Here is a 14,998-nt window from a genome sequence, read left to right as displayed (position 1 = left end):
TGAACCGTAAGGGCTCATTGCCTATTGTTATATACTAACGAATGTCCTATGTCCTATACGTCCTACGTTGTCCTACACTGTCCCATGCGTGGGACATCGTGGTACATCGTGGGATTCCTTGGGACACACGTGACATGTCCCATGGTGGCGTTCCGCCAAGCTTTATGGGATGCGGGGCAGGCTTACGTCATTGGTCCTTGTACACCTTTGTACGCCTTTGTCTGAGAAGGGATTCCGACAAGGTCTCCATCCTTCTGCCCTTCATATCTTGCACTGTGTCCTCTCCTTAGGTTCGTAACATTGGGTGGGCCGCTCGCTTGCCAACCATGTGAGCAGATTTTCACGACGCGGTGTTTGTAGCAGCAGTACAAAAAAGCAGTTAAGGTGTTATTCCAACACCTTATATCTATTAAGTGACAAGTGTGTCTAATCGATCCCTTAAACAATCTTATAACGGTTTGCTGCATACCAACGTATAGATGTCAAAATAAAGGAAACGTGTGCTACTAGAGCAAGCATTCAAGAAGCCATATTGCTCAAAAACCTATGGCCTTTAACATGCAGGTTTATAAGAGGCTCTAGGTCGAAAGGCGGCATAGTATCAAAGCGCAAAAATCTGTCATAGAGCTCCCCATGAACACTATTAATACCGATGCACCAATCCCTACAGTTTCTAGCACGATCCTGCTCCTCTGCACGTTCTCTTACCTCTTTTCGGCAAATTTGCCTAAGATATTCGCGCAGCAGGCCCCATGAGTCCTTAGGCTCGTCTTTTGTCTCTGCTTCGGTTGCAAGCAAACCATGCTCCGTAGTGACGCCATCAGCATCCATCGAGGTGTGGAGTCCAGACGGTCCATTGCCCAGCTTGGAACCCTTGATAAACCAAAAAGTTCGCACGCGCTTATTCAAAGTCTTGACCTTATAGATGCCTACCTTCATAGCTGGGGATTCCGGGGTTTGGGTTTTCCAGAAACGGTGCTCGAGGTTGATGCAGGTGCTTGTGGAGTCCGATTATAGGACAAGGCAGTGGTGTGGTCCTTTTACTGTGCATATGGGCCCTTGGAGATGAGGAGCAGCTTTCAAAGATTGCTCCAAACCGAGCACCTTGTCTGCTGCTTTCACGTATTTGTTATACTCGGCCTGTTCTCGGACCATCTGCAACTCGACCCTCTGAAGGAGCTCGGTGGTAGCCTCAGTAATCCCGCCACTAGCAATTGATTGAGCATCTGAAACGGGTTTCAAGTGGGATGAATCCAGCTGGGCAGCGCCGGCAGGATTTGAAGCTTGGCGAGGTTCGCTCTTGGTATCGGATAGGGCCTCGCATACTGCAGCGATGTCCCGCGTTTGTATCGGTGATATTCCCATGGCGTGGTGTGCGCAAAAGTTGAATTGTCGAAGAAAATTCAAGAGTAGACTGGGGGAAAAGCCGCAATACATTTCTGAATTTATATGAAGATAGTGATATTACTATGACGTAAAAAAACTGTAGCACAATGCTAACAGCCTCGTGGGTGAACTAAGTCCTCCCAACCAGGGATACCTGTGAAACCACAAATCGAACCATGGTTCTACAGTTCGCTTATCTTGATGCATATTTTCGCCAATATCACCAGGTAGCAATTCATGCGACAAGCGAGAAAACATGGCTCTTTTCTTGTGGAAATCCCTCACTTGTTTCTCGGGTAGACTTCTTTTGCAGCGCATAAATCGGCCACTGATGTTGGCTCTGACGCCATCCGATGCTGAGAAGTGGTAGTAACATTGGCCTGTGCGATGGAGCGATAGTTTACAAACCTTGTTACGTTTCGTTTGCACGGTCATTCTACGTGTTCTATTCTTCTGACGCGACGAGACTTTAGCTAGAGCTTGTTTTCGTGTCAAAATAACCTCTTGTACGCCGAGTTCAGCGCGTCGGCTAGCGATAACATTCATTGCGGGGGATAGATATGGAAAAAATGTTGTAACTAGAAGTTGAAAACCACCCACTGACTGGAGGCCATGAATTTACACTCCTTTGTGTGGAGTGCTGCCCGCTGCGTACACTTCTTTGATGGCATTGTCGCGTTGTCACGTTTGGGGGATTTGAACAAAGGGGACTACGGTAACCTCCCTCCCTGGGGTTAGAACATCCCACCGCGCAGAACCATGAAAATTTTCAAGCAATACCACGCTTCAAACAACTGCCCTGCAAAACTCAAATAAGCACAGTGGTATACCTTAATAAGGATACAATCTGTTGCCAGGATTAGACAGTAAAATTACAGCGGTCTTGCGCATACTTACACACATATCCTCAACACTGCCGGAAGCTTCGACAACGATGCACCCCTGTTCTCTTGTCGGACCCTAGGTTAATCGCCACTTCGGAGGCTCTAGGGTGTAACTTACTGTGTCAAAATGTGGCTTGCAAAGTGCGAAGACCTGCAGCGACCGACAACATCTACTCCAGATTTATCCACGGAGATGTGCAGGCCTCCCTGTTTACGCAAGAATTCTCCGCACGCTAAGAAAGCGCGTACTATACACTAAGCGGCCTGCATTGTATACCTGCGCTGTTACAGAACAGGTTAAGCTGTGGCGCATGCTTCTCCACGCTTCTCTCCACGCGCGCTGCGCCTTCTGGCTATTCTTAGAAGTCAAGGGTGAGCAAGGCGAGAGTGAGGCTTTTGTTAACCTCCGCCGCATCTAGCGACATGGACCCAGACAGCCGAGCACTGGCGCGCTGTCCGATTAGAAGGATAAGTTATGCTGTAGTTATAATATTGAAAGCTGTTAAAGTAAGCGTCGAAGTAGGCTTTTTCTAGCTGTCCAAATAATTTCTGAAGTTTATGGCTGCTTCTCCGTGAATGCTTACAGTATAGTTATGCCCTTGACATACTTTTCATATGTAAACGCAGCACCTCAGCCGTATCTTTGCGTTTGTAGCGTACCGCTATCTTCAGCGGCGTCTGTCCGTCCCTGTCTTTCGCCTCAACGTCAGCCTTGCCAACGCTAAGCAGCACCTCAACGGTGTCTCTATGCCCGTTTTGTGCCGCCCACATCAGCGGCGTCTGTCCGTCGCTGTCTTTCGCCTCAACGTCAGCCTTGCCAACGCTAAGCAGCACCTCAACGGTGTCTCTATGCCCGTTTTGTGCCGCCCACATCAGCGGCGTCTGTCCGTCGCTGTCTTTCGCCTCAACGTCAGCCTTGCCAACGCTAAGCAGCACCTCTACGGTGTCTATATGTCCGCCATGTGCCGCCTGCATCAGCGGCGTCCATCCCCAGCTGTCATTCGCCTCAACGTCAGCCTTGCCAACGCTAAGCAGCACCTCAACAGTGTCTCTATGCCCGTTTTGTGCCGCCCACATCAGCGGCGTCCGTCCGTCCCTGTCTTTTGCCTCAACGTCAGCCTTGCCAACGCTAAGCAGCGTCTCCACGGTGTCTCTGTGTCCGTCTAGTGCTGCCCACATCAGCGGCGTCTGTCCGTCGCTGTCTTTCGCCTCAACGTCAGCCTTGCCAACGCTAAGCAGCACCTCAACAGTGTCTCTGTGTCCGCCATATGCTGCCTGCATCAGCGGCGTCTGTCCGTCGCTGTCTTTCGCCTCAACGTCAGCCTTGCCAACGCTAAGAAGCACCTCTACGGTGTCTATATGTCCGCCACGTGCCGCCTGCATCAGCGGCGTCCATCCCCAGCTGTCATTCGCCTCAACGTCAGCCTTGCCAACGCTAAGCAGCACCTCAACGGTGTCTCTATGCCCGCCTTCCGCCGCCTGCATCAGCGGCGTCCATCCCCAGCTGTCATTCGCCTCAACGTCAGCCTTGCCAACGCTAAGCAGCACCTCAACGGTGTCTCTATGCCCGTTTTGTGCCGCCCACATCAGCGGCGTCCGTCCGTCCCTGTCTTTTGCCTCAACGTCAGCCTTGCCAACGCTAAGCAGCACCTCAACAGTGTCTCTATGCCCGCCTTCTGCCGCCCGCATCAGCGGCGTCGATCTACTACTATCTTTCGCCTCAACGTCAGCCTTGCCAACGCTAAGCAGCACCTCAACGGTGTCTCTATGCCCGCCTTCCGCCGCCTGCATCAGCGGCGTCTGTCCGTCCCTGTCTTTCGCCTCAACGTCAGCCTTGCCAACGCTAAGCAGCGTCTCCACGGTGTCACTGTGTCCTCTTAATGCTGCCCGCATCAGCGGCGTCGATCTACTACTATCTTTCGCCTCAACGTCAGCCTTGCCAACGCTAAGCAGCACCTCAACGGCGTCTCTGTGCCCGCCTTCTGCCGCTCGCATCAACGGCGTCCACCCGTCGCTATCTTTCGCCTCAACGTCAGCCTTGCCAACGCTAAGCAGCACCTCAACGGTGTCTCTGTGTCCGCCTTCTGCCGCTCGCATCAGCGGCGTCCATCCGTCGCTGTCTTTTGCCTCAACGTCAGCCTTGCCAACGCTAAGGAGCGTCTCCACGGTATCACTGTGTCCTCTTAATGCCGCCCGCATCAGCGGCGTCCACCCGTCGCTGTCTTTCGCCTCAACGTCAGCCTTGCCAACGCTAAGCAGCACCTCAACAGTGTCTCTATGCCCGCCTTCTGCCGCCCGCATCAGCGGCGTCCATCCTCTACTGTCCCTTGCATTCAAGTCGATCTTTCCAGCCTGGGATAAGAGCACAAGAACATTCCCGTTCCTATTCTCGACAGCCCATTGGAAACGCGTCCAGTAGTCTTTGTCCACCTTGTTAAGCTCAGACGCACGACTGTAGATCAGCTTTGAACAAAGCTTGAAAATGGCGTCTTTATGTCCAGATACATAAAATACATGGTCCTGCCAATAGGTCTTTGCATAAGTGTAGAATCTGAATGCGTGCTCTGGCTTAGAGCTAAGAGAGCTTCGCGCGTCCGCAAGAGCTTTGCTCACATCAAACGCTTGTTGCCCTCTTGATCCAAGCAACTTTATAGCAAGATAACGAGCAGTGCTTGACGAACCAATAGTCGCTTGCACGATCTTGGATGGTGCAGATTGTGCCACCATCGGATGGACCTTGACTCTCGATAGCTCAGTCCCGAAGACGCCATAGCCTAGGTACGTGACAACAGTGTCTGCCAACATCCTTTGTGCCTCGTCAAACGAAAAGCCTATATGCTTTACGCCATTAAGCCCATCGAGGACGTACTGCTTGACGCTGTGATGTACAACTCGGACGGTGAGCTCTTCCTCATCAACAGCAAGAAGGCATCCGCAGCACGCTAGTGCTGAATAAGCATCATTTAGGATTCTAGAAGGATCCCAAGTTGCATCTCCAGGAGTAACGCTCAGCGCTTCCCGCAACTCGTCCGTCGTTAAAGGGCGATAAGCCGCAAGCACAGACTGCAGCGTCTTTGCTTGGAGTGCTGGATCCGAGCTTCCCGACTTCCGTAGGATCCTAGCGAACGTCTCCGAGAGATCTTTAGGCAGGTCTGCTAGTGCTTCTCGGATAGCATGATCAGTCTTCATACTACACAAAGACCGGATTTGAAGAGCTACCCAGAGAAACATTCCCTGCGAGCCTTTCGACAAAGCATCTTGAATGTCCAAGATTAGAGCTGGATCTCCGATTGTTAGACATTCTTGGCGAAGACAACGCTCAAGGTCTGCTTCGATAAAAGCGTCAATGTCTGGGTTGTCGTCTGGTATAAAGACAGCGCGAGTGGCCAAGAGTTGATTAGTAATCGACTGCAGGCCATTGTTTGGCTCTTCTCGGAAAGAAGCACAGACCAGGACCTTTAGCTTCACCTGGATCTTCCGGATTGCCTGCACCAACGTCTCTTTCTCCTCATTGTCGCATTCGTCTAGGCCGTCAAGCACGAAGTATACTTTGACATCGGAGGGAAAGCCCCGAAAGAGCGTTTCGAGCGCTGTATTGGTGTCGCCTATAGTGTGAGTATTTTCGCAATTCTTAGCAGGTACGCTAAGATCTGGAACAGTACGTAGAAGTTGTCGTGCTAGTGAGCCGATGATCGTCCGTGCCTGTAGACTTTCTGGAATGTCATGTTTGCAAAAGAAGTATGCTACCAAGGGTAGGGCTTTCTCGGTTGAGAGGCTGAGGTCATCCACAATGTTGGCTAGCAACACTGACTTTCCCGAGCCCAACTTGCCTCTATACAATAGTGTGCTAGGGTGCGAGCTATCTCTCCACTCTTTGTACTCTGCTTGTTGCCTGTAAAAGGATGTGTTACCAGCCTTTCTAATTTGCTTCCACGCTATCTCATGATCGTACGTGGAGCAAAAGTCGAGCACTCGCATGTTGGCTGCAAGTCTCTGCTGATATGAGGCAGACTTGAACGTTTCCCTGGTCAAAGCCCTGAAACCAGAGCTCTCTTGAGCTTCATTCACGTCTATCTGCCCCTTGATGGAAGTTGCCCACTTGTCAAGGTCCGCCTGGAAGGTCTTCAAGTGCGCATCGCTCAGCGAGGACGCAAACTGCTGGACAGTCGATTTCTGACCGAAATTGAACAGGTAACGACACAAGCTAACTACCACGATAAAGTACTCAGAGAGGTGTGATTGTAGCTTCGTAGATCGAGGGTATAGTAGGGCAATCGCTTGGTAGCGCGGAGCAGAGCGGCCGACGTCCATGAACAGCGAGGACAGCTTATCGATGTAGTTCGAAAGGTTCACGATCGACTGCAGTGTATCAGTGACTAACTACGACAATAATGCAAGACGAGGGGCACTAACTAATAACGACATGCGCACCAACGACCACACGCCACACGCTAGCAAGTTCTGCGATCCTCCGATCACAACATCTCCAAGAGCAGCGAACTGTTGAACTCCGTGAAGGAAGTTAGTAAACCGAGGCCCGAAACATGCACTGCTAAACTTCTTTGACGTGTGACGATCAACCTCAGCCGTTAGCTGCATAACATCGTGTGGGCTAGGTGTTGTTAAGAGCGACTGCGACCTCAGTGTTCGGAATGTCGACTTTTGCTCATGCGAGAGGTGGGCTTCGAACTCGGAGATAGCCTGAGCGAGGCGTATCTCAGGCTTCAAGGGCGAGGCTTTCGCCAGAGCGCTAGACATAACTCCTGCTAAACAGCTGCAGTACAGCAAGCTGTAGCGTAGTCCTACATCAGCGTTGTCCTGCCCGTTTTGTAAATAAGAGCCGTCTTGGGTGCAGAGGAAAGAGGTTGGTTAGGTGGTCCTGGAGACTGCTCCGCATGCACCAGGGTTGCCGGAGACTGGATTCAAAACAGCGACTGACGAGCCAGTATCTAAGGGTTCAGACTGTGGCAGAGGCGACAAGCGATGCGCAACGACGTGAGAACAAGAAGGATGGAATGCCCACGATCAGGCTGAAAGACAGGTGGAGGGGCTGCGCATCAAGCTGAACATGGCTGCGCATCTCAGCCGCAACTCCGCTGGTGCGGCGCGGCCGTATCATCTTGTTAGGGCCAGGTCTGAACACCGAAGATCGGTCTACATTATAACGTGTGATAAGTGTTACGTATGTAGGCTCGGTAGTCATGGCACGACCCGAAATACTGAAGCGTTTTGACGGTGGATACCTCTGGATGTCGCAGAAGGCCCATCTGCGCTGAATCATCCTGAGCTGCCGCTCGAGCGCGGTCCGTGCTGGGTGATGCCCTCGGCAAGCGGAAAGCCTCCTGTCCCTGGGCTCACATGATGCGCACCTCGCATGGTCGTCGCCGCAACGGGAGTGTCTCTTCACTGCTACATGTTCTGTAGTCGAATCTTTGCGCATCCATCTTCAGAGGAGCCACGCAGCACGATGCCGGCGGTTGTTAGATCGCCCTATACCAAAAGCATCGCCTACGCCTAGCGTATCATCTTCGCTCATACTATCCTTCGAAGGCGATGCGGATACAGACGACATCGACTAGGCGCAGTGCAAATACCAGTCGATCTGAGACGTCGCGGAAGACACCGGCATTGCGACTGTGCTGAGTGTGGATTAGCAGCAAAGGGAAGGCACATAATAATAAGATAAAGCTCTAAACATGACATTCTAGAAGCAGAGCCATAAGAGCTAGAGTTTTCCTAGTACATCCGCGCTACCGGAGCCCTCCACGGCGTTGCGGCGCTTCGTTCACTCGCACTGTTTCACCCTTGTCTACCGATGAACCTGCGTCCGCTTCTAGTGCAGGACCCTTGCGCTTACGACTACGGTGCGCCTTCTTTGCGGCAGCTTCTTCTTTTGCGGCACGCCTCACCTTCGCCTCTTCTAGGTCCTCAAAACTCATTACTTTCGCCTTTCCTAGCACGATGGACCTGGTCAACCTACGAGCCTTAGCTTCGTTGTTGATTTTAAAGAGAAAGCGGTTGCGGTCCTTTAGGAGGGCTCGCTCGGCGAACGAGATTTGTGCAGCATTTGCGAGCTTCTGTATGCGACCCCTTGTCTCGTTAGGCATGCTAGTGTCTTGCTTAATCACGTTATGCAACGATGTAAGCGCTTCTGTTGTTACTGGTGTGATAGGTGTTTAAAGCATTACATCAAGCGTACTAGTGCTCGCAACGGTAGCTTCCTGAATAGCGACTTCGACTGGAGGTCTCGGGATATCTTTCAGCACTCTTTGCGGATTGAAAGGGTACAGACCGGTCGCAGCCTATCCAGCTCTGATGTTTCTTTTGGTCAATGCTGTATCTCTAGCGGGACTGTACAGATAGGTAAAATGTTCTTTGCCAACTATATCTATGCCTCCCCGGTTGAGTCGTTCGACCTGATCACGGTATGCTGTCTTCAAGGGTGCGAAAGGCCCGACATCGCAGGGCTGTAGCTTATGGGACGTGTGAGAGGGCAGACGACACAAGGTGATGTTGTTAGTAAGACAGAACTCTAGGATCTCGAGTGTTTCATGGCTTCCAAAGCCATCGCAGATTAGCACACGTGGCTTCCCGTTAGCTCGTGCTCTAGTTTGAGAATCAAATACGCGCGTAAGCCACTCCAAGTTGATCTTAGAGTCGTTGTAGCCGTTCTTAGAGTGCGCATAATGCCATCCTAGCGTCTCGTGAGTGGTCCAGTTGCTGCGATAGGTTGAAGCGGGCCAGATAATCAGTGGCAGCAGCGCCCTGCCATCGGCGCTCACACACTCGACCGCGGTGACTATCGTCCGCTTTACGCCCCCACCTCTATAGTTCCGCCGGTCATCCTTACCTACCAGGACCTTGACCGAGCTAAGCATGCTTAGCATAACGCCCGTGTCGTCCATGTTGTACACGTTCTCTGGTAAGACAGCTAGGTTCTGTAGCACCTGCCCGATTATATCGAACCACTCGACTATCTTGCCATATACGTTGTTCTCGTGACGTTTCCAATCTATCGACTTGAATTTTCTCGCTTGTAGCTCTGGGTGACGCTCCGCGAAGGCTTTCGGCCAGTTCTTGCCCGGGGGCTTGATCGGTTGCGTCTTGGTAGACCGCTGACGAGCTATACTACAAGCTAGAAGGCGTATGAACTTGATTTGCACCGGGTGGCCAAGGTTAGACATTAGCAGCAAGAACTGTACTAGAGCTTTCTCCTCTTCTCGATTGAGGTACTGCTAGCGCTGCGCCTGCTCCTCGCGCGAGCGTCGGCCGTTGCGGCGATGAACAAGGGTAGAGATTGGGACATTGCTGTGTTCTGATCGAGCAGCATACGTATCACGCACGCCTGCAGGCAAGGTCTGCACCAGCGCTCGGCTGGCTGGGTCCATGTCGGCGTAGGTGGTGAGAGGAGGGCGGGCTTGAGCAAGAAGCTGACGAGGGTGTCACCCTCGCGCTGCTCATCTTCGATTTCTAAGAATAGCCAGAAGGCGCAGCGCGCGTGCAGAGAGGCTTCGAGAAGCATGCGCCACAGCTAGGGCATCTAGGGCATAGCGCAGGTGTATAATGCAGGCCGCTTAGTGTAAAGTACACGCTTTTTCAGCGTGCAGAGAATCCCTGCTTAAGTGGGGAGGCCTGCACGTCTCCGTGGATAAATCCGGAGCAGATGTTCTCGGTCGCTGCAGGTCTTCGCACTTTGCGAGCTATGTTTTGACACGATAAGTTATTCCCTAGAGCCTCCGAAGTGGCGATGATCGTAGGGCCCGACAAGAGAACAGGGGTGCATCGTTGTCGCAGCTTCTAGTCGTGGCGAGAGTATGTCGGTAAGTATGCGCAAGACCGCTATAATTTTGCTATTTAATCTTAGTAACAGATTGTAATTTTACTAAGGTATATCACTGTGTTTGTTTAAGCTTTATAGAACCGTGGGATGAAGAGTGGTGTTGCTTGAAGATTTTCATGGTTCTGCGCGGTGGGATGTTCTACCCGCGGGGAGGGAGGTTACTTCAAACTCTGCTTTGTTCCAGTAAATCATGACTAGCATTCGGGTGACATACAATACCTAATATACTAGAGTACAAACGCCACTGTAGTTGTCAGACACGACTATGAGGTGCTAGAGGGAACATGGTAAGCGTCGCCCATATCCAACGGTTGAGATGCAAGATCTGAGATGGTGTCGTCGGCCCACATGAGCGACGGTACCAAGGCGCTTACAGATGGAAAAGACGTCACCACATATTCACTAGTACAAGTCAGGCCTAGCACAGAATCTTTCCACGGAACCCGCTTTCCGTTCCTGATTCTTCATTGCTTTCTATAGCTGGAGTATCTAACCTCTACAATATTGATGCTGACATTGGAACTAAGCGTCAAGTGTTAAAACATCTGTCTGTTCTTCATTTCAACGGGCAAGAAGCACATGAGCAGTGCCGACAACCAGATGCCACCAGCACCTAACCAAAGAATCCCAGAACTCTTTTCTGCAAGAAATTGAGCACCGGCATACGGGGCGACGATACCGGCCAGACGGCCCATGCACGAGAGCATTCCGCTGACGCTTCCGCGATAGACTGTATCGAAAAGCTCTGGAGCAGAAGCATACAACACCGCATTGAAGTACTATTTGTCGTTCAGCACGGTCGAAGATTTCTTTTCACTGGTGAACTTACAGTTTGCATAATGTACTCCAAAGCGTTCAAGCCAACGTAAGCTGCGGTCGTGGACACCTGAGTGTACATCGCCATAGAAACCCCTTGACAAATGGCAGAGAAGACAAGCGACCATTTTCGACCAACCAGAGGCAACTGAATAGATACAAGAGCGAGAACGGCGCCAATGATACCCGGAAAATAGATGATCAGGTACTGCTCGTACGTGTCAGACACGGAGCCTCTGCCGTTGTCGACGTTGTTTCGTAGCAGAATAATCGGGAGGAAGCTACCGGCGAGATTGAAAGACCAGTAGTCTCCCTATAGTTGGGTTAGTATCACTAGACTGTAAATGTTAAAGATTGACTCACCATGTAGGTAATCGCGAGCAATACAAATATAAAGGCAGAAAGTCTGTTCGTGAAAATGCCCTTCAATCGAGTCAATTCCTTTCCAAACCCACTGACAACCTTCTTGGTAGTTGCTGTAGTACTTTGAGGCTCGTCTACAGCACCCTGTGTGGCAGAAGTGGCATTTGATGACGCTTCATCGATAGCAGCGAACATCTCCAGGGTCAACGTCGGAGGCGGCTGCTTGTTATACTTTGCGATCTTATGGAGGATCTCAATAGCCTCTGCCTCCCTGCCTCTCGCAAGCAAGAACTTGGGCGACTCATGGAAAGTGAAAATGAAGTAACGAGCGAAGAATACCGCCAAAGTCATAGTTCCAAGAACTATCACAGTGTAGCGCCAACCCATGTTACTACCGACGGTGCAACATTCGGTTCCAGGATTGACATCATGGCAGGACTTCAAAGTGGGGTCACAGCGCCATTTGGCCGTTGTACCGTAAGCGATGCAAGATGCAATGGCAACACCGACTGGTTGCCACATAGATAGAAGCGCGACGAGAAATCGGCGGTTATGCGGTAGGAATTCGAGGGTGATGGTCGCGTCGATTGGAATGTTACCTCCAAGACCAAGCGACGCAAGGAAGTAGATCGCACATATTGCAGGATAGTTATATTTGGGAGCAGCCTGTTCATTCTTCAGTAATTTGAAGCATAGGATGCTAATACAGGAACGTACCAGCAAGAGCCCGAACACCGAGGTGATCAGGCAAGTCAGATTGAAGGCCCATTTACGACCAATGATGTCGACAGCGAGGCCAAAACCGAGCGCACCGACAGCTAAGCCTGCGTTCGCAATGGCATAGATGTTTCCCGTATCTTTGTCTGGGACTCCCATCTGATTTTTGATTTAGCAGATACTCCCAAAGACAGCTGGTACATACTGACTTCTTGGTAGATTGCCGATGCAATTAGACCAACACCCTGTGACCATGCAAGATCAAGGAAATATCCAAATCCACACAAGAACCAGATACATATCTGGTATTTCCCCATACCAAACTTGTCGATTTCGACATTGATAAGCGCCGCTTTCTTTTCGAACGTATTGAGTGGGTTGGCAGCTGTGCCCTTGAGGATTGCAGCGAAAGACAGATCGGTTTGGTCGACGCGCTCGACGTCATTGTAGATTGGGATTTCGACTTTGGAGTGCGAATTTTCAACGGGAATCTTATCTTCGTCGCTGAGATGCGCCTTGTTACGATCGGAGAGACTGGCATCCATCTCGACTGTGAATCGGACTACGATATCGGGTGACTGCGCCTTGACTGGATGTTTCCAAGTAATGCGATGATTGACAAGAAGTGTACCATGGGTCAAAGGTATTATACGTATGCGGGGGTAAGTCCTAGCGAAGTCGCGCTACCGTGAAAGCGGATGTAAGCGACCAAAGACAACGATCTAATCCCTGATCTAAGCCTTGTCCGTTGGGTGGCTCCAAGATCCAAGACGGCAGAGGTTTAGCTCGGCAGAGCTCATTGGGTGCAGTCTTATCATGACGGCATAGCAAAGGTGTTGACTGCCCTCGTCCTTGGGAACGGAAGTAGCCACCTCGGCTTGCCCGTGATGCATGAAATCTCGACATAGCTAACGAGATACACTATCAATTAGAGCCTCAAAGACCCTTGCTAGACCTGTGGTACCGTGATGAGACATCGTAAACAATAAGCGGCGGCAAGAGGCCGATTGCACTACGCGGTGGCTTGGGGAGGCGTCTCCGCTCGAGGCTGACGTTTACGCACACTGTAGACCTAAAGCGTCATTCCCAGGCACGCTTGCAGTCAGCGGCACGGACTTGTCCACCCACGATTACTTGCAGTATTCAGAGTGGAGCACAGTCGCTGCCGCTAGGATCGAGCTCCCCAAACATGTTGCCGCCACAAAGATCGCAGCTGGCGACTCACTTTTTCGGCGGTCGCGAGTTCAAGGTCAGCTAACCGGATATGACCTAGCTTAAACACTACCGGTATTCCAGGAACGCCACCCCGACTCTCCAGGAGTACACCATCACCAGGTTGTCATAAAATGCTTGACCGGGTAGCTAAGCACCTAATCGGCGTGTGTAGCAACTGTAGTAGCCTTTTTACACTAGTATGTTAAGCATCTTATAGCACCCAAGTGCTCTTGCTGTCGCTTATAAAGAGATCCTTAGTCTTTGAGTTGTTAATGATAAAACTTTTCACAATTTTAATCCTTCGTTGCAAGCCTCCTCTAAAACTGGAGGGATTACATGATACTGGCAGTCAATTTTCGATGTTGTCGAAAACCTTGATACTGATACAGCGCAGCCATCATCTAGCCCTGTGCCACTCTATTGCGATAGCTCACTGTTCTCGAAAATAGTTGGCGGACTTGAAAAAGATGCAGCCGAAGAGCAGCCAATCACACACTATGGGTCGTACCTAATCAGCATCAACGGATCTATACGAATATATAAAGTATCATTCTTGTATCTTGTAAATCATTAGTCTTCACTGCCGCTAGTCACAGAGCGGGAACTTCTGCTATTGGATGTATAAAACCTCGAATGTTACTTTATCAGAAGCCTGTAGCTTGAAATTGTCCCCCCAGAGTTCTTTCACATGATGGCAATGGTCGCGCGAGAGATTGACCAACTAGAATGCCTTGGCGATACATACGAGGCCGCTATACATGACGCTGCAATCAAGAGCCACTTGTGGGTACTTATCCTCAAGTTCAATCGCATCTTACTAGATACTACGGGGGTTGTACACGCGCAGCACCTCTTACAGTAGAGGTTACGGAGATCCCAAGTGTCAAACAGCAACTGCCAATTTCAGACCTGGAAATATGCAAGGAAGCTGTTGTGGGACTATAGTCGTATATGCGTTCGGGAATCTGTCAAGGCCAAAGGAAAAGACGAAAGCGATAGTTGCGTTCAACGAGTGTTCGAACTGGTCCAGACTGGACTATCTCCCTATAGCCCGGATACCAAGATTTTGTATGGGTAAGATTCCTATGTCTCTCTTGCGCTTCTGCAGCGACTAAACGGTTTCGTTGATGATGCCATAAGAGCGCCGCAGCCGTACGTAGCCGTCATTCCCTCAATGGTGAATGGTCAGAATCGATCAAGGGGAGTATACAGTCTCTGGTTCCTTGGTGTAAGCCTGATTTTGCTAAATATTCTAGCAATGCTTGCAATCCCTTCATTTATGTGTATTCAGTATATAGTTGGTCTTTTGAAGGCTGGAGAAAGATCGTTGTCGATGTTTAGGCTGCCATGGCTCTCCTATATTGCTTTATATTCTTTCGTGGGAAGTGCAGATCGCGACTCCTATCGCCTCAATATAACCGCTTCTGCATACAGGGTCACAGGTTCTTACACTTGAAGGGTTAAATATCAGTTGCAGGCGGCGGAGAAGTTTTGATGATACAGAGCGGGAATCGGGCTCATGTATACAAATGTTGAATATACGTTGGAGACTATAAAGTCGTTGCTGCGTGATGGGGAACTAGTCTTCGATGTGTTGTCTTTTCAAAGAACTGGGCTGAGGCTAGAATACGGCGCGTCTCGAGATACCTGTATCTGAGTGGAGCAAGGGGAGATAGGTCCTTATCATGTTTTTGTATATACACATTAGATGCTAAAAACCTATGTACGGAGTATATACACAGAAAATATGCAAGAAACGCGCATTTTCCATCCTCGC

General features: G+C 50.5%; 6 protein-coding genes across 6 annotated transcripts; all 6 read right to left on the bottom strand.

The window, feature by feature from the left end:
- Positions 1-519: 519 nt before the first annotated feature.
- On the bottom strand, positions 520-939 carry PtrM4_033040 (uncharacterized protein; the record flags this gene model as incomplete). Its single annotated transcript, XM_066104027.1, has 1 exon — positions 520-939. One exon carries the CDS (start codon positions 937-939, stop codon positions 520-522), a length of 420 nt encoding a protein of 139 aa, XP_065966229.1.
- Positions 940-1,011: 72 nt separating this feature from the next.
- PtrM4_033030 (uncharacterized protein) lies at positions 1,012-1,365 on the bottom strand (the record flags this gene model as incomplete). Its single annotated transcript, XM_001939135.2, has 1 exon — positions 1,012-1,365. One exon carries the CDS (start codon positions 1,363-1,365, stop codon positions 1,012-1,014), a length of 354 nt encoding a protein of 117 aa, XP_001939170.2.
- A 1,496-nt stretch (positions 1,366-2,861) lies between these two features.
- On the bottom strand, positions 2,862-7,028 carry PtrM4_033020 (Arp, Ankyrin repeat protein; the record flags this gene model as incomplete). The annotated part of the gene is made up of 2 exons (XM_066104026.1): positions 2,862-6,629; positions 6,684-7,028. The coding sequence occupies 2 exons, from the start codon at positions 7,026-7,028 to the stop codon at positions 2,862-2,864; spliced, it is 4,113 nt and encodes a 1,370-aa protein (XP_065966228.1).
- A 779-nt stretch (positions 7,029-7,807) lies between these two features.
- On the bottom strand, positions 7,808-8,377 carry PtrM4_033010 (uncharacterized protein; the record flags this gene model as incomplete). The annotated part of the gene is made up of 2 exons (XM_066104025.1): positions 7,808-7,909; positions 8,066-8,377. 2 exons carry the CDS (start codon positions 8,375-8,377, stop codon positions 7,808-7,810), a joined length of 414 nt encoding a protein of 137 aa, XP_065966227.1.
- A 195-nt stretch (positions 8,378-8,572) lies between these two features.
- On the bottom strand, positions 8,573-9,454 carry PtrM4_033000 (uncharacterized protein; the record flags this gene model as incomplete). Its single annotated transcript, XM_066104024.1, has 1 exon — positions 8,573-9,454. One exon carries the CDS (start codon positions 9,452-9,454, stop codon positions 8,573-8,575), a length of 882 nt encoding a protein of 293 aa, XP_065966226.1.
- A 1,192-nt stretch (positions 9,455-10,646) lies between these two features.
- PtrM4_032990 (AraJ, Arabinose efflux permease) lies at positions 10,647-12,551 on the bottom strand (the record flags this gene model as incomplete). Its single annotated transcript, XM_066104023.1, has 5 exons — positions 10,647-10,889; positions 10,940-11,239; positions 11,290-11,955; positions 12,007-12,165; positions 12,216-12,551. The coding sequence occupies 5 exons, from the start codon at positions 12,549-12,551 to the stop codon at positions 10,647-10,649; spliced, it is 1,704 nt and encodes a 567-aa protein (XP_065966225.1).
- Between the last annotated feature and the right edge of the window lie 2,447 nt (positions 12,552-14,998).

The sequence above is a fragment of the Pyrenophora tritici-repentis genome, chromosome 1 (assembly GCF_003171515.1).
Source record: "Pyrenophora tritici-repentis strain M4 chromosome 1, whole genome shotgun sequence".
NCBI lineage: Eukaryota > Fungi > Ascomycota > Dothideomycetes > Pleosporales > Pleosporaceae > Pyrenophora > Pyrenophora tritici-repentis.
This window is presented reverse-complemented; position numbering and strand designations above follow the sequence as displayed.